Genomic DNA, 19,623 nt, shown 5'->3' on the forward strand with positions numbered 1-19,623 from the left:
TATTAGATAAAGCATAAGTCATCGGCGCGCTTACGATTACGTTAAAATATGATTAAAAACCAAGACTTTTAATGATTGTATTTTAAATCCCGGCATGCAAAAATCAGGAGAAAACGTCACGACCTACAGGAAGTAGTTGATATTTTTTCATTAATTATTGAATTTCTCCTTTATTACTGCACATATAGCGATAAAACTTTGTGAATATATATATTATGTCATAATGAACATATTTAAACCATAAGTAAAAAATCGTGAATTTTCCCTTTAATGCTCAAGACAGCAATGATTTATTACTACTGTGGATTCATTTATTTCTGTGGTTATCAATTATCGTTGATTTAGGAAAAGTTGCATTTTTCATGGATATTTAATTTCGTGGTTTTGCCAATATCTACATACAAAGCCTATAGAAAATTTGTAATTCATTGAATATTTGAATTCAACGGTCAAATGTATCCAGGAAACCCACCAAAATTGGTCTCTAATGAATAATAATGAATCCACAGTATATGACAGTATTGTGGAAAAGCAGGGTAACCTCCCTTAGCCATCAACCTTAAATATACATAAAAATCTTACTTTCGATGCCAGTTATATATCTGGTGTATATTTCCAAATACTATTTTATCTTTTCCTTGTAAGTCTTCCGGCATCCCATGTTCCTTCAGGTATTCCATATAACCCTGGAATTACAGGATATAATTTAGAAATTGTGTTCTTAAACGTTAAATCTATAGACATTGTATCAACTTTCTAAAAGTTTGCATGCACAGTATACTGAATAGATGTGGTGCATTCAGTTTTTGCAGTTCTAGCAATCTTTGAAAATGTGCATAATTGGGGTAAAAGCCCTAAATTGGCATTAAAATTGGAAAGATGCTATCATAGGGAACATACGTGTATCAAGTTTCAAGTACATTGGCCTTCAACTTCATCATAAACTATCTTTACCAAATACTTTCACCTAAAGTGGGACAGACAGACTGATTGAAGAACCAATGAATGTACGGATGCACAAACCGGACAACAAAATGCGCCTCTGCTATTTTAGATGGGGCATAAAAATATAAATTCCTCTCTTCAAAATTTTTGTAAATGAGACTTAGAATCTAAAAAGTAATAATATGTTGTCCAAGCTACGACTTCCTTGTACATTTAAGATTTATATTCCAATAATAAGTTTACCTCTACAATCAGTCCTAAATCTTTGACATAGTCTTTTTCTGTATCTAGTAATTCTTGAATCACATAACTGAAATGTACAAAATAAACTTTAAAAACAAGAAAAGCAAGGGATTTAACTATTTCTGCTAAACTTGTGTAGCTGTATATGTTTCTTACTGAAACTATTTCTATAAAATTTTTAATTGATCATTTTTCTAATTAATGAGTTGTAAATAATAACAAATATGACTAAACAATTTGAATCTAACGGCTTTAGTAATTTAATATGATTTTTTTTAACATTCTAAATTTTTAGTATTTGGTAAGAATTTTGTTTGTTTTGTGTTAAATCATATTTTTTTCTCAATTATCATACAGTATTGTGTATTCATATCAATTATAATCAGATAATATTAAAAGATGACATTACAAATACCAGAAGATAACAATATATGTCTTCAATATCACGTTTCTTAAAATGCATTTAAAAATGACTTAATGCATTTTCAACCATCAATATATAATTTTATAGTAGCAATTTAGTCTACTGACACAGGGTATATTACAATGTTAATATATGAACTATCATGTTAGTTATTCTAATCCCAGGCTTATACAACAGCGCCCCTAAGAGTGACAGAGAGGTCAAAGTAGCGGGTCTTTAAAGCAGATCAAGCCCATCACCACAGTAGTAGGTCTTATATAGATATGTCATAAATTACACAAATTTTCACATTAGGGGGGAAAACGGGCATATATATACATGTACTATTTGACTCCATGTCTAATTAGTTCCATAAATGGTAAACTACATGCAATACTAAAGAATGTTAATTGTCAAGGCTTGCAGCTACCTTTATGATCTTAAAATTTCTTCTAGCAGTAAACAGGGGTGGACGGGGGATCTCTAATTTTTACTTTCATAACCTATGCCGATCTCCCACTTTCCTCCCACTAACTCTCAGACATAAATATATTCAGTTTTTTTTCTTCTAAAATATTTCTATTGTTACTCCCCTCTTCCCCAAGTTCCTGCCTCTTCATTTCCATTAAAAGATGGTCATGATGGTAAACATAGCAACATTTTTTTTCCATTGAGATTTTTCTTTTTAAATGGAACTTTTTGTTTCATTTATTATGATTCTTTCTTACCTTCTTTTCTCTCTATACATTTCCTTTTTCTCTTCTGTCAGCTCGGATACCGGATCATCAGCAGTTTCACCTCCTGATTCTGAGGATAGTTGATGGTCAAATGGATTGTCATGGTTAGAGTCCTTATAAACAGAAAACAAAATCATCTATTTTGTAATCGAAAAAATTTCCCTGTATCTTATTGTGTGCCATTTAATATTGAAAAGTAATACGTTTTCATGTAAGGGTGAAGGATGGCACCTGTTCAAAGCCTAAACTTGCTGCATTCTAATGTAACCATCTAAGTCAGGAACATGTTGTTCCGTGGTTGCCTTTTGTTGTTGTAATTTATAAGCGTTTCTTGTTTCTCATTTTTTTAAAATAAATTAGACTGTTGATTTCCTGTTTGAATGTTTATACACTAGTCATTTATAGCTTACAGTTCAGTGTGAGCCAAGGCTAAGTGTTGAGGACGTACGTTGACCTAAAATTTAATAGTTTTTACATCAGAAGACCGTCAGGGCCTCGGGTGTATTGCCATCGCCTAATTTTCTGCCTAATTTGAATATATATATGCATATATAATTAGTTTCGGAATGATAACCGAGCTATACAAATTATAGATCCGCGCACATTATATAGTGCAAAATAAAATTCCTTATCGCTTCTTTTAAACTCATGTTTTCAATGGATATTTAGAAAATTTATTTTTATTAAATACAAATTAATAATATGGAAATGTTTTGTCGTAAGAAATATTAGATTATTAGTCAAACAATCTTTAATATCAATGACGTACCGAAAAATTGTTGTTGCGGATGAATACCATCAAGGCGCATTCATTAAGAGCGAGCTTGAAGAAACACGAGATGCGATCAATTCAGGATTTTATACACAGAAAGGTTTTGATTTTAAGTAACTTGTTTGAAACCGTTTGTAGCATATTTGTCTATCATATTATCGTAGCAAAACCAGGAATATTTCATCTGGCACAATATGAAAATAATTTCTCTGTTTACGTTCCCTGTCGCCATTTTGAAAATACCAGCTGATTGAGTTGGAGAAACGAGAACATGCAATGCCTTTAAAGATAAGTTTACTTTTTGTGTATTCTTTATTGCAACAATTTTATTTTTTTTATATTAGATCTCAACAATTTTTTGTGTTAAATTTATTTTCTTCGTATTAAAGTAACAAGTAGATAACTTATAGGGTTACAAGAGCGCAATTATTTGTTTACATGTTACCGCCCCAGAATCCTATACGGCTTCTGATTGGATGATACATGATTGGATTTAGATTTAATCGATAGATTATCCAATTAGGTTTAAAAATTGCCGAAAATCATATTCACATATTACGAAGTAGAGAAAATATCTTTCATTTCTGCACGTCGGAGCCATTAAAAATATGCCTTTTTCATTAAGCGAAAATAGTAGACGATCTTTTTCAACTGCATTTTTAGTCGATTTGAGCCGCATGACCCTAAAATGTTTTTTTTGGTTGTAATGCAACACTGGCATTTCCCCTAGTTTATGTAGTCTTCGAGAAAGAAAAAAATACGAAACACCAGTGGTACCCTATGGAAAATGCATTACGAATAATTGCACTCTTGTAACCTTCAACAGGGGTGCATCCAGCCATTTAAAAAACGGGGGGGGGGGGGGGGGGTGTCCCAACCCAGGACAAAAGGGGGGTCCAACTATATATGTCCCCATTCAAATGCATTGATCGGCCGGAACAAAGGGGGTGCAAACTACGGAACCCCCCCTGGATCCGCCAATGAGACACACACACGTGGAACTATTTTCTTTTTTTTAAAGAGACTGTCTCGGATTTCCGTTTCTTCTCCGACTAAGTTTGTTGCATTAGTATACGTAAATTATGTCGCATGTAAAAACTGCAATGAAAAACACGAATTTGTAATGACTTTGAATATGTGAGTTATATGTAATTATTGGTTGCTTTTATTGTTTATATTATGTCATATTCATAGAATCTTCGTCTTACTTTACACTGAAAGTTGCGCTTAATAGTGGCGCTAAAACAACAACAATCGAACATCTTTCACTGTTAACGACGTCTTTACATTAAAACAATTGGATGTTGGACTTTTACTGACTGATATTTTAATCTTGGATGCATGATTCTTTATTTGTTGTTATTTGCTTGGAACTAGCTTTCAGTAACTGCGAGTACTCTCAGATCTGTACTTTGTTTTTGCTTTCTATGGATCCAATGAGTCAAGCCCTTTCAAATTGATTTTTATAATTTGTTCTTATGTTGTACTGCAACACCAATGTCCATTGGCCTTTAATTCAGTGGTTGTCGTTTGTTGCTGTGTTTCATATTTGTTCTTCGTTTTTTTTGTTTTGTACACAAGTCAGGCCACTAGTGCCCCTTTGAATTGTTTTAAATTTGTCCTTTGGGGGTCTTTTTTAGCTGACTTTGCAGTATGGGTTTTCTCATTGTTTATGGTCATAAATTGACTTATGTTAACTTACATGGTTTTTGGTCTGTGTTGGAGAGTTGTCTCATTAGTAATCATGTTTTTATATATAAATTATTTTTACCTTTGAAATGTCTTCCTGGTTTTGCCTACTTATTTTTCGATTCCTGATACATTCTTTTTTATGAGAGATGAAAGAGTGGATTGCGAAAAATTCCTGTCGACATGTTCCACACTGTAAATAGTCTGAGTCGTCTTCTTTTGTTTCCAATGAATCTGAGATAAAGTAAAATATGTTTAGCTAATTATATCTATGCACTCTTTTACAATAATCATATTCTACGGGATCAAGAGCGATGCAGACTGAATAAAAAATCAAGAATTAGATGAACAAAAACACAATTATAAGGTTATAAAAAAAAAAAAAAAAAAAGAAGATGTGGTATGATTGCCAATGAGACAACCGTCCACAAGAGACCAAAATGTCACAGAAATTAACAACTATAGGTCACCGTATGGCCATACAGCATAGTCAGCTATAAAAGGCCCCGAAATGACAATGTAAAACAATTCAAACGAAAAAACTAACGGCCTTATTTATGTAAAACAATGAACGAAAGACAAATATGTAACAAACAAACAAACGACAACTACTGAATTACAGGCTCCTGACTTGGGACAGGCACATACTCTGTTATTGAAGTAGACTGAAAGCGCTTGACAATAAAAACATATAATATATACCTTGAAATGTTTTTGAAAACTTGACATTCACTTTGATATTTGTAGATTCTGTCGAATCCAAAGAACATTTTTCAAGCATATTTTTGTTAAATTGAATAGAGTCTTCTTTCAGTTTATTTTCATTTTCAAAGTCATATTGTGAAGATTCGGTCCACACTATCAAGCAACCTCTCTCCACATAACGTACATCTATCTCATCAGTATCAAATTGGTCTGGATTATCCTGAAACATTTTGGCTGCGTTTTTTTCCAATCGTTCACTTGATTCAGAAATTATGAATTTTCCGATTATTTCTAAAAGATAAGAATGTACCATTTCAAGTATGTTTAGTAAAGAAGGTACATTTTGTATAATAGAGCTGCATAATTGTTTTAGCAAGTTTACCTTTTTTTATTTTTCTAAAAATGAACAAAACACTAGAATCAGAATTACATATAGAACATGAATTTTCAAAATATATAATCACTGTTAATAGGATTATTTATCAACGAATACTGACAGTCCTTCGATAGAAGTGACATATGATAAGACAATAATCATTATTCAAAGCATCATATGTTTTACAAATTATGTAGGACATATAAACAGAAAATTTGTAGCAATTCAAAGAGATTCCAAAGATGGCAAACTAATTCTATTTTCAATCTATGAACCACCATTTCAAGGGGGGATTGGTTAACATAAAATTTGTATTTAAACTTATTTTAACAAAAGTAAGCTTTCCTATGGCTATATGATATCAGAGAAAATGTTCAAATGCCAAAACCAAAATCATGCAGATATCATGATCAACGTTTCCACGATAAACACTTCTAACAATGTAATATAACTTCAAAGTAAAAGTTCCTCGTTAACTAAGAGAGCAAATTAATGGACTGAAGATCACAATTTATAATAGTAATATACATATTCCCAAGGACAAACTGTAACATGTGTAATGTGTTTACTTGTTTTCATTAAAACAAATCGAAGAAAAAAATAAATCCGTCTTTTGTACGAAAAAAAAGTCTATGATGTGTCACATATAAATAGGGAGATAAGAATGAGTGCCAAGAAGACAACTCTCCATCCAAGCCACATAGTATAAAAAATTAATAATGGTAGGTACTTCAACATGGAACCGTGGTTTTGAATTACCAGTAACGTAAAGTTGTTTTTTAAAACAAAACACTTCTGCCTAGGAATTCATATTTACATGTACGTAAATGGAATAAATATTTATAAGTTTATTTCTTACTTAGATAGTGTTGAGCTGGCTTCACTTGTTTCTAAAAAAACAGAAATATAGGCATAATGAGTATTCAATTCTTAAAACTGTAAATTCAGAAATTATTGTGAGCTTTATTATTGCGATTAATGCACATGAATGCGTTTTACGATGATTCTCGTATTCCAATATCTGATAGATATATATACATATAGATATAAGAAGATGTGGTATGAGTGCCAATGAAACAACTCTCCGTCCAAGTAACAATTTATAAACGTAAACTATTTTAGATCAAGGCACGGCCTTTAACAAGGAGCATATATCGAAACAATATCTGATACATAATTTTAACAATACTTTTAGATATTTTGATGGTATATTGACTCTCAATAATGACGACTAAAGAAATTAATCCTGTTGAACTAACTTTAAAAAAGCTTATACTGCCTATGACACTGCCCTTTTTTCGATATATATCATTAACGGGAAACTGTATACCAAAATTTATGATAAAAGAGATGAATGTTTTTTTCATATCTTATCGTTAATTATCCATTTTTAGATGGTGATGTACCTTGTCACCATCTTATCTATAATAATAAAATAACAAGGTCCAATTTGTCAGCCGTCATGGGGTAAAAACGACAATTCAAAGAATTCAACTTTATATATAGCTAATATAGGACAATGGTGTAGATTAAAAATTACACCACTCCATACCCTTTTGTTTTCCACATAATTAATATTGCCAATAATTAACAAGTTCCAGGTTGAATCCGATACCGATACCAATAGTATATTCACCTGTTACCTATTACCTTATCTGTTCGTTCCGCATCTGACAGGCGCAACACTAAACGGTGTATTTATGATTTTGCTATATACACGGGTCATAATCACAGGGTTGACACTACGAAATTCATTCATTGTCAAATTAATCCCTATTGTAGTACTTTAATCAGTAATACTTTCTAAGATAACAATACAAATACTAAAAATCTGGACTTAAAATAAGGCGTATAGGTACAGTTTTTAATTTATTAGCGGACATGACGTAAAACAGCGAATCAAAGAATTCAATTTTATTTATAACTAATATAGGACAATGTTGTTGATTAAAAAAAAAACTCCAGTCCAAGACCTTTTATTCATGTTTGACGGGTTCAAACAGAAAGATTTGACAGCAGCGAGAAATGTGTATCTTATATTAATCGGCATGACTTTATCAGATGACAATACCAATACTAAAATAAGCCTTACGCATAGTTATATACTTAAATCAGTCACGGACCCGAGAAATCACGGGTGTGTTCAAGTGGTGTTTATATAACTCAACTCAACTATTCGCTCGTGTATGTAAAAACGTATTAGATTTTAGCGAGAGAAATGGGGTGTTGCTAAACGGAGGAAACGGAAAACAGAACGGAAACGGAAAGAAAAAAAAATTGACGGAATTTAAGGCGGTAACTGGAAAGAAATACGAGAAACAGTAACGAAATCACGCAACAATTATGTTGACATTAGAATAGGATCAAGGTATCAAAGAAAAAAGCAAACAGTTTTGAAAATACATAACAGCTTTTAAAAAAAACAAGAGGCTATAAAGAGCACGTGCAGTTCATCTTGGTCTATTTGCATATGCATCTTAAACAATGGGAACCGTCTCAAACATTATAGGCTTGAATAGTTCATGACAAAACTTTCTCTACCTTTATTTTTTACCAAAACCACTAGAGGGAAAAAAAAGTCGTCATTTATAAGGGCAATCATTGAATAATTTACTTTTAATGTGTACTTTTCAAGTCAGGAGTCTCTGGCCTTTGTTAGTCTAGTATGATTTTTAATTTTAGTTTCTTGTGTATAATTCGGAGATTAGTATGACGTCCATTATCACTGAACTAGTATGCATATTTGTTTAGGGGCCAGATGAAGACCGCTAACGGATGCGGGAGTTTCGCAGTCGCTACATTGAAGACCCATTGACTGTTGTCTGTTCTATGGTCGGGTTGTTGTCTGTTCTATGGTCGGGTTGTTGTCGCTTTGACAAATTCCCCATTTCCATTCTCAATTTTATTACTATAACAGAAATTTCGACTTGTATGTAGATCTTATAAGAAATTGCTAAAATCATCAAAAGCGAGTCTCCAATAACGAGTCGACTAACGATTTCGCCAGGCATTTTGACCTCCTTGTAGATCGTGTCTTGATGGTAATTTTTGCTACCTGTTTTTTTAAAAATATATTTCAATACAATAGGCAAAAATGGAAAGTGGTACATTCGTCATATAAAGGTGTAAGTAACACCACTAATTCGCCCCGGCATACCAGAAAGTAGTAAATATCTAACACAAAAAAATTCCTACGCATGAGTGTAACTTTCAAATATGTGAAATATTTAGGTATTGGTGGTATCAAATAAAAGTTCAATGACTGGTGATCATTGTAGAACACTTTTTGACTTATAATTTTGAATATAAAAAAAAACTGCAACAAATTTTATGAAGAGGGTACATTTTGTCTGTTTGTCAGATCTGATTAACTGTTTTGGTACATTCTTCCAACTTCCAGAAACCAGTTCTTTCTTCTATGTCATTAAAGGTATGTTGATTTTTTCAGTGCAAGACACCATGAAGTGTTGCTTTGACATTCAATGATTGTCACTTTATTTGAACTTAAAACAAAAGGGTTATGTCTGCTTGAAATTGAGGAATTTAAAAAAGAAAGCAACTGGGCGACGAATTAGTGGTTTACTTTAAGCTGTCTAAAGGCGATGGCTCATATAAGAAATCACTTGATCTTTTTGACATGAATGACATTAGGTAGAGCTCAACCTTCTAAACAAGTTTTTCACAAGAGAGCACTTGCATTTTATTCCTATGTTTTGATTTTAGCCATGCCGGCTGCTATCTTGGCTGGATGGAACCTGGTTATCCGTGACACTTTTGAAACTAGATACACCAATGATAAATGTTGCAAAATTTAACCAAAACTGTCGAACGACTTCTTAAAATACATAAGACCCAGTAGTTTCAGAGAAGATATTTTGAAAAGTTAGAAAAAAAAAAAAAGAAAAAAAAAACGAAAACGGACGACAGACGCCAAATGAAGAGAAAAGCCCGCTAAGTATCTCAAACATGCATTATCTGCAAGATACTCTAACATATAGTATGCACCAACATAGTGCGTAACCGGCTTGATTATAATGATATCATCAATGCTTTTCGTAAATATTGCAGTAGCAACTATGTACTATTATCAATGATTGCACCAAAAACATCGATAAGGATATATACCGGCATGTTATATTTTGAAAAAAGCCCCGTTTTCAGTTGTCTTGACATAGCATCAACATCTTTAAAAAATCTATAAAATCATTACTATGATGACGGGTGGCACATGTGAAGCTGGATCTGTTTACCCTCCCGGAGCAACTGAGATAACCCTAAGTTTTTGGTGGGGCTCGTGTTTCTCAGCCTTTAGTTTATATGTTGTGTTTTGTGTACTATTGTTTGTCCGTTTGTCTGTTTGTCTTTTGGTCTTTTTTAGTCATGGTCTTGTCAGTTTATTTCCGACTTTTGAGTTTGAATGTTCCTTTGCTATCTTTCGCCTATCTTTTAATGTTTTCTAAACTATAAAGTAAAACAACATACTAAATGAGTGACACTATTTTCAATTGTAATATTATGAAATCAAATTCACGGCTGCTTGAAAGAGAGAAGAATTATGCGGCATGATAATAAAAGCAGTGTGGACAATTTGATTTTGAAAACTCTAGGTCATGACTACGACTAACTTGCTAAGAGCACTGTGCAAAACTTATATCAATGTAGTCTACTAACTTGGCCCCACTAACTTCACGCCACTTGTTCCACATCAATTCGTATTTATTGATTTTAAATTCGAGGAAATGCATTTGCTTTTTTGACGTAAATACCCGAAACTGCATACTTCAGTATTGTAATTTGGTGAGAAATATTTCAAAAACATAGTCTCATCATCCCCTGCTTATTATGTCAATACTTTATGCTTTAAAATCTTGTATTTTAAATTTATTCTTCCGTTTTTTTTTCTTTCTTTTTAACACGTGTTATACTATATTAAACAATCCCATGTAGATAAAATAACCACAATGAAAAGATGTCAATTCTTTCTGTTCCGTTTTCCGTTTCCGTTCCGTATTCCGTTTCCGCCGTTTAGCAACACCCAGAGAAATGTATGTATTACTGAAAAATCATTACACCAGGGTTTTCGATATCACAAACTAGTCAAAACATTTACTGAATTTTATTATCAGTACAAGGACATCATTCGTAAATAGTATTCAACATACAGACATCTTATACGTTCAGGTATTTCACATCCAATTTTTTATGGTAATATTCTTTTTACAAAGCACAAAAATGTCGGCATTCAACTCAAAAGCTAACAAAACCTTTAAAGACTAATTAAGAAAGGGTATAGCTACGATACTGTTGATAGGTCATAAAATATTGCCTATGTTGGCTTTAATAATGACTCACTTATAGGATCTTTGCATAAAAAATAAAGGCATATATTCTAAAACCAGTTTTTGGCATGATACGGGTTATGTTCTTCTCATATATTTTATAATGGTAAAATACTGAACCCCTAACGGGAGGGTAGTGCTTAATAATCATTTGATAAAGACATAATCTTTCAATCAGTTTAATTGAGGTCTTTAACTGGCATGTCGTTAACTGCTAGTAGTATTTTTTTATACAGTTGAAAGGTTCAGCTAGCTATCAAATCAGGTTTAATCCCCTTTTTTCTACACAAGAAAATGCCTGTACCTATTCAGGAATATGACAGTTGTAATCCATTCGTTTGATGTGTTTGAGCTCTTGATTTTGCCAATTGATTATTGGCTTTCCGTTTTAAACCTTCTTTGGAGTTCGATGTTTAGATAATTTAACTTTTTAGACAGTAGAAAACGGCATCTAAAACATATTTCACACAATAGTGACTGTTGAACCCAATTTTTAAAATTTTACCTATGATGTATGTTTGTTCTGCTCAAACCTAATTGTAAACATATAGAAGTCTATGCAACTGTCATACAAGCGAGAGGTTTAGCTTTCAAACAAGGTTAAATACTTTTTAGCTCACCTGACCTGAAGGTCAAGTGAGTTTTACTCATCACTTGGCGTCCGTAGTCCATCGTCGTCCGTCGTCGTCGTCGTCTGTTACCATTATAAAAATCTTCTCCTTTGAAACTACTGGGACAAATTCAACAATCATCACTTGGGAATCTAGTTAAAAAAATGTGTCCGATGACCCGACTCGCAAACCAACATGGCCGACACAAAACAGAAAATATAGGCGTAATATGCAGTTCTTGGTTTGTCTGAAACTAAAACATTTAGAGGAAATCTGACATGGGATTGAAATGTTCATGAGGTTAACATCTATTCTCCCCTAAGTTTTCAGACGAGTCCCACAACCAATTCTTGAGTTGCTGCCCCTGAATTAGTAATTGTAAGGAAATTTTGCAGTTTTTTGGTTATTGTCTTGCATATTATATTAGATAGAGGTAAACAGCAATACTGTTTAGCAAAGTAAGATCTACAAATAAGTCAACATGACCAAAATTATCAGTTGATCCTTAAGGAGTTATTGATTTTTATAGTCAATTTTTTACAATTTTTCCTAAATTTTGTAATCTTTTACAAAATCTTCTTCTCTAAAACTACAGAGACAATTTAACCAAACTTGGCCACAATCATCATAACGGAATCTAGTTGAAATAATGTGTCCAATGATCCAGCCTTTTAATCAATATGGCCGACATGACTAAAAATAGAACATATGGGTAAAATGCAGTTTTTGGTTTATATCTCTGAAACTAAAGCATTCAAAGCAAATCTGACAGGTGGCAAACATGTTCAGCAGATTTTGATTTATCTGTCCTGAAATTTGTAGGGTTCGGAGTAAGTAATTTTACAGAAATTTTGCATTTTTTTGTTATTTTATCATATATATCATTATAGTATAATATATAATATGACGAGTCTTTGTTTACTCCTTGGTTTAGATTGTTAATGTTTAATACTATTATTATGATGTTAACCTTGTTTTACATAATTTCCAAAGCTTCAGGAAATACAGGTGAGCGACCCAGCCTTTAGTTTTTCTACTTAAAGACATAAATTGTGATTTAATATCTAAACCACTAAAATTTTTAAACCGTTGTTTTATTTCTTTGAAAAGTTAAAACGAATATTGGAAAGTTGTTGGCACTGAAGAAGAAAATGAATTTCATCCTCAACCTCAGTACCACACAATTTACAGATACGTTCTGACACTATCAGATTTTTGTACCTTCCCTCTCAATCTCTAAATCGTAAGCACTGATACGGAATTTCGTTAAATAATGTCTATATCTAAAATTTTCCTGCAAAAGGTAATTTTCTAAGCAAAATCTGCTTTTAAAAAGTTTATAAGTTCTAAGCTTGTTACCATATAGTTTATTGTCTCTGAAATCATTTTTAAGCTCAGTTTGCCATATTAAATAATATTTTGATTGCATCTTTTTGCATAAATAGTTTTTTAACTTCGTCTGTAAATTAAGTGCATAATTTTCATTGATGCTAAAGTATTTAAATAAAGTTTGAATACTGGTATACCAGCTCTTTTTCTGCTCATGATGTACAGATTATGAGAGGTTGAAAGCCTCTTTTAATAATAAATCATCGGATTTTTTTAAACGTATATAGTATTTAAACATATTTAATAAAACCTCCAAAAACAGAGGATATCTGCCCAGTTCACCCATAACTGCAATATTTGTTGCTTTTTTACTTACTCCAAGTATAAATTTACAAAAGCTTAAATGAGCCTTCTCTACTGCCAGGTCTCCACATAGTTTTTTGACATAGTTATCCCCTTGAGTGTTTAGTTTGTGAAAGTTAATGTCACCCCATATTTCACTGCCATACATAAAGACTGATCTAACTGTATGGTCAAAAACATGAAGTAGTGTTTTTATTTTTGGTTTATGACCTGAGAACATTTTTTTAGTTTAAAAAAGGTCTTTAGCCCTTTAATATACATTTCATGTTGGGCATCTGTAAATTTGCAATTAATACTAAATTTGACACCCAAGTAGGTATAATTTTTTGTGTTCGTTAGGGGGGTATTATTTAAATGAAATTGAGTAGAAAGAAGTCTACCAGAATTGCTAAAAATCATGACTTTGGAATTATTAATATTAACTTCCAGTCCCCAATTATTGCAATAGATCTGTAGTTTATCAAGACATATTGTAGACCCCTTGGAGTTTCAGAAAGCAAAATTAGATCATCTGCATACATCAGACAATTAAGTTTTGTATTATTTAGTTTAACTGGAAAGCAATCCTCATCAAATATATCTGGAATATCATTAACAAAAATGTTGTACAAGATGGGACTTAAATTATCTCCCTATCTCACTCCTATAAAAGATGAAAAAGTGTCAGTTACATGATTAGGGTCAATTTTCACTGACAATAAAAATTATTATATATATCTTTAACAACATTATAAAATATATCACTAACACCAAGTTTTCATAATTTATAAAATAAGCCTTCATGCCAAACTTTATCAAAGGCTTTTTTGAAATCAATAAAGCAGGTATACAAATGTTTTAAACCTGTTTGAGTATATTTATCAATAAGACATTTCATGACAAACATATGATCTGAAGTACGCTTGCCTTTGCAGAAACCAATTTGCTCAGGACAAATGATATTTCTTTTAATACAAAATTTTTCTAATCTTTTAGTAAGAATTTTTGTAAATACTTTACTTAGACAACTAGTCACAGTTAGTCCACGATAATTTGATGGATCATCCTTTGAACCATTTTTAAATAGGGCAGTTATAAAACCATTAGCCCATATCTGAGGATAGTTTCCACTATTTTATTAAAAACATGATTAAAACTTTTAATTAGAAAACTTTGACTATTTTTTGTCATTTCATTTGAAATGCTGTCATGATTTTTTATTCTTTAATGTATGAATTGCATCAGAAATTTCTTTATCTGTGATAAGGATGTCTAGCTCAGTAAAACACTTTAGCATTTTCCAAGTTACGTAAAAATTCTATTATATAAGGGGAAGGAGTTCCTGGGTTTTTTGTTAAGATCTTTAAAATATTCAGCCCACTCCGTGCTTGTTATATTTGATGATTTTTCTGTCTTTTTGTCTGAATTTTTAAGGGATTCTAATAAAGTCCAATAACTTTTCGGGTTTTCCTCACGCAAGTTATCAAGTTGATCTATAAGATCAGCACGGAATTCTCTATATTTAGTTTTTCTTGCTTTTCTGTATTTTTTCAGTAAAGCAAAGAATGAGGATCTAATATAAGGATCTTTGTTATATTTTTTAAAAAGCTTTTCTTTATCGCATAACTGTTTTTTCATATTTATAAGGGGTAGGTCAAACCATTTAGACTGTTGACTTTTCTTCACTTTAGCAGTACCATTTACCTGTTTTATAATCTTTCTCGTAACAGAAATATTAGCTGCCTCATAAAGGATATTATTCAGATCTTGTATCATAATATTTGAGTCACCAGTATAGTTTGTGTTATTAAATGTTTTTATTTTTTTCTTGAACCAATTGTGAAGCTAGAGCATTTTGGAATTTCTCTGCAGAATTTTCTTCCCATATATATTGGTTTGGTAAAGAGTGAACATCTTTTTGCACTGCATTAAATATACAGTTAACTTTTAACATTGTGGATACCTGGCATTGATCAGAGTGGCTTTGAAATCATGAACCTTAAAAAACAGTATATTACTTAAAAGACTTTCGGAAGATAAAAAAATAGTCTACCACACTACTACCCATAGCGGTGTGGCAAGTAAGCTGACCTATATTATCACCAGGGGTTCTACCATTTAAGATACGGATCCCTGTCTGCACACACAAGTCGTTAAGTGTCTTGTCCCTTAGGGATGAAATGCTATCTTGCTGCTATGACAGACTGGTATATCAAAATTAGGGTTATATTCTTCAAATAAAGAAGAGATATGAGTATCTAAAATATCGTTTTGAATAAAGTCTAATTGTTTGGACCCTGTTCTAGCATTTACATCGCCAGCAATTAAAATCTTTCCAAGTTTGGAATAATTTACTATATCATTTTCCACATATTCCAGAATATCATAGGTTAGAGATTGAGAATATGTAAAATTGGCAGGGGGGTTATATAAAAAAACAGAGATATAAATCTTCAGGTAAGCCACAAAATTGCTTACAAAGTTTAAGCCAAATGTAGTCATTTGTTTTGTGTTTTAAGAATTTTATTCCAGGTCTCAGTGTAGACCTTACATATACAGAAATACCACCAGACCGTTTTCTTGTGCGTGCAGACATAGGCCGAATAAGATGCACAGCTTTAAAATCTGGTATTTCCAATGCATCTTCAAGAGAGCAATGGGTTTCAAGTAAACAAAAAATATCTTTTTTGTTGAATTCACTAATAAAATCTGAATCACTGTATCCTTTTAGTTTAAAACCATTAATATTCCAACAGCTTACACGTAAAGTGTTTTGATAACCAGTACACAGAAGGAAAAAATCATCAGACATAAAAAGAAAAAAGACCAAAAAACTGAGATATCCATAGATATAAGTTTCTTGTACAGTAATGTAACAAATTTTACAGTAAATAGAGTAAATAATATACATTTTTGTAAAGTTTATAATTATGGTACATGTATAAATGAAGGCCTTTTTGGCCAATAAAAGCTACACAAACAAAAATATTGACTCTTGACTTATATAAGAGTATATGTATACATGTATAATAGGGGATCAAAACATTCTTGTGCCACATACATGTACATTTAAAAAATAAAATAAAACATATTATTTATAATTATCATAAGCAAATAATACTTGCTTTAATAACTGAATTGGGGACTGGAAGTTTATATTACTAAATCAAAAGTCATGATCTTTAGCAATTCTGGTGGACTTCTTTCTATTCAATTTCATTTAAACAATACCCCTTAACGAACACAAAAAATTATACCTATTTGGGTGTCAATTTAATATGACAGTTGTTTTCAGTTCGTTTGATGTGTTCGATGTTTTGATTTGACATTTGATAAAGCCTTTACGATTTGAATTTCAGTTGAGTTCAATATTTTTGATATTTTACTTTCGCCGTTTTTTGTTTCATAATGACAAGTAAGCGAAAGTCTAATTTGTCTTTTCTTTAACGACGACTTACGAGTAGGTCGGGCTTGTAAGTGTAGTCACTTCGATGACCATTCATGCGTTTGTTGAATGGCTGTTCTGTCTCGCCAACATAATGCATGCCACATCGACACTGAAGGCGGTATACAACATTGTGTGTTTTGCAAGTTACATTGCAAAATATAGTGTAGACATACCCAGTCGGGTGGCAAGTAAATGTTTGAGTATTTAGTATTTTTTGACAAGTCAGACAACGTTTGTTACCACACGACATGCACCATCCTGCAGTTGAACAGCTTTTATTTGAGGAGACCTCAGCTCTTACAAATAAGTCTTTCAGACTTGCTGGTCTCCGAAAAGCTAAGACAGAAGGATTGGGAAAGATCTTAGATAATTTAGGGTGCTTGGCAATAATTTGCCAATTGGCACGGATCAACACGTGAAAGGTTAGTAAAGGTGGAATTGTATATTAGAACAAACGTGACTATTCTTCTGCGCCTCTTCCGTTTGTACTATAACAGGTCATTGCGGCTGTTATTGATAGCGCGCACAAACCCCTTATGTATGTCCAATTTCTTATAAACTCGTTTGGTCACAAACCCGCGAAGTTCCTGTAACCGTTTCATGACAACCTCTTGAGAGGAGCAAATCCGCTTTACTCTAAGAGCTTGACTGAACGGGATACTTTTTGTACAGTATTTGGGGTGACAGCGTTTGGGAGAAAGGTACTGATGTTTATCTGTAGGTTTACAGTAGAGGTCTGTTGATATAATATGACACCGACCGTAATAGATGTAGTTGTGTCTAAAGAAGATATTTCAGAGTTGGAAATTTCATACGTAAATTTAATTGACTGATGGGCGTTGTTTTTCTTATCTGATGAAATCATCCAGTTTTTTGTTGGGATTCAATCCAGTTCATATCAACATCATCAATGAAACGGAACCAAGACAGAGGTTTGGAAAATATGTTGAAATAATTTGTTTTTCTAATTTGTCCATGAAAATATTGGCGTAAGATGATGCCATTTTTGTCCCCGTCACGGTCTCGTTTATTTGAAGGTAAGGATCACCATTAAAGGTGAAATTGTTGCATTTCAGGACCAGTGTAAGCAGCTGTACTAAGCATTCAGTTGGTGGTTCTCCAGTATTGTGCGAGTCCTATATTTCCTTACAAGATTTTATGCTGTTATCATGAGGTATGTTGGTATACACTGAGGTGACATCCAAAGTGACAAGGAGGGTTCCCGGAGGAAGAGGGTTCATGGATTCCATTTTACGAAGATAATCTGTAGTGTCTTGAATGTGGGAAGGAACATTTTTACAGGGGATAGCTAACTTTGATCTTTGAAAATAAGATACATGCGTTATAGTTAGTAACTTGATAGTTGTATTTACCGTATCACACGTGTCCTTGTGTTTGCAAAACTTTTTTAGATTGGTGAAATTTTCTTTACATTTTCCACATGTAAAATTATCGGTTGGCTCATCTGTAAGCAAATGCATCAGGAATTTAAAGTTGTAGCATAACATTCATTTGAAAACTTAAGTCATTTTTGAACAGTTACTGGTTTCTATAAACTTGTACTTTATTTTATAATTAAAGCGTTTGTACTGCTAGCCTAATACATATAGCATTTTAAAGTCAGTTATGAGTTTATACTTTTTGGCTAGTTTTATATGTTATGAATAGTGGTAATTGCTTAAGGTGGTACTTGGACCCTTTGGAATTGTTTTTACAAAAAACATGAACCAATCATGTTCTCGTGAAAAAAAATGATTGAATTATTGCAGTTTGACAAACACTCATTTTGATCATGGAGAAGCTTAATATTTTCTAAACAATGAAACATGATTATAAAGTTTAGCTGATTTTACAGAATAAAATCCTCTAGTATTAGGTACCACCTTAAAGGACTCAAAATAGATGGCTATAGATACAAGAAGATGTGGTATAAGTGCCGATGGGGCTACTCTCCATCTAAAACATAATTTGTACAAAGAAAACCAATATAAGTCGGAGTACGGCCTTGAATAGTAACCTAGGGTCATACCAAAAAGAAATCCAGAAAGACACATTGTAACATGTGTAAAATATCTATTGAAATAGCTAAACTCGAGCAAAAAGAAAGATTAACAAAAATGTAAACATACACTGAACGAATACCTGTAAAGTTGATATATGACACACTATAAATACAACATGTTTAACAATGTCAAAAAGACAACTATAAACTGGGACAATATGGCATTGAAAACAATAACATATACAGGAAACTATCAATAAAATATTATTAATTGTAAAGAGTACAGACAAATTTGCTTATCAAATCTATGAAAGAATTTTAATTAGTAAAAGTTTTAAGTAATTTATGGTAACGAAATCCCTGACTTAATAATTTACTAGTGATGTATTGATTACGTTTGTTTAAATCTATGACATCACTACACTCACGGGCATACCGAACGAGTTGGAATATATTAACACCGTATGATGGACCCAAAGGAACCTCGCCATCTAAATTAGGAAATAAAAATTGTCTTTTTTGTCTTAAATTTTAGTATGGATTTTCCCTTTAGAAATTGAAATGTCTGAATCTATAAAAAGTCAACTACTGCTGTTATTGTCAGATTTATTTAAAATAAGTTCCTTTTGGTAAATTTTGGTTGTATATTTGAGGAACTTAGGATTGTTTAACATTAGAATCT

General features: G+C 32.2%; 1 protein-coding gene across 1 annotated transcript in view; it reads right to left on the bottom strand.

Annotated features, from left to right (window-relative positions):
• Window positions 1-507: 507 nt before the first annotated feature.
• The window catches only part of LOC139503804 (uncharacterized), a 37,849-nt gene continuing 18,733 nt past the window's right edge, over window positions 508-19,623 (bottom strand). Inside the window, exons 7-13 of the mRNA XM_071293734.1 lie at window positions 18,313-18,404; window positions 6,730-6,760; window positions 5,492-5,785; window positions 4,872-5,023; window positions 2,320-2,441; window positions 1,189-1,255; window positions 508-686 (exon numbers count right to left, since the gene is read on the bottom strand). Of these exons, the coding sequence (XP_071149835.1) occupies window positions 579-686; window positions 1,189-1,255; window positions 2,320-2,441; window positions 4,872-5,023; window positions 5,492-5,785; window positions 6,730-6,760; window positions 18,313-18,404 (866 nt within the window). The 3' untranslated portion in view covers window positions 508-578. The remainder of the gene's footprint in view (window positions 687-1,188; window positions 1,256-2,319; window positions 2,442-4,871; window positions 5,024-5,491; window positions 5,786-6,729; window positions 6,761-18,312; window positions 18,405-19,623) is intronic.

Source organism: Mytilus edulis, chromosome 14 (genome assembly GCF_963676685.1).
Source record: "Mytilus edulis chromosome 14, xbMytEdul2.2, whole genome shotgun sequence".
NCBI lineage: Eukaryota > Metazoa > Mollusca > Bivalvia > Mytilida > Mytilidae > Mytilus > Mytilus edulis.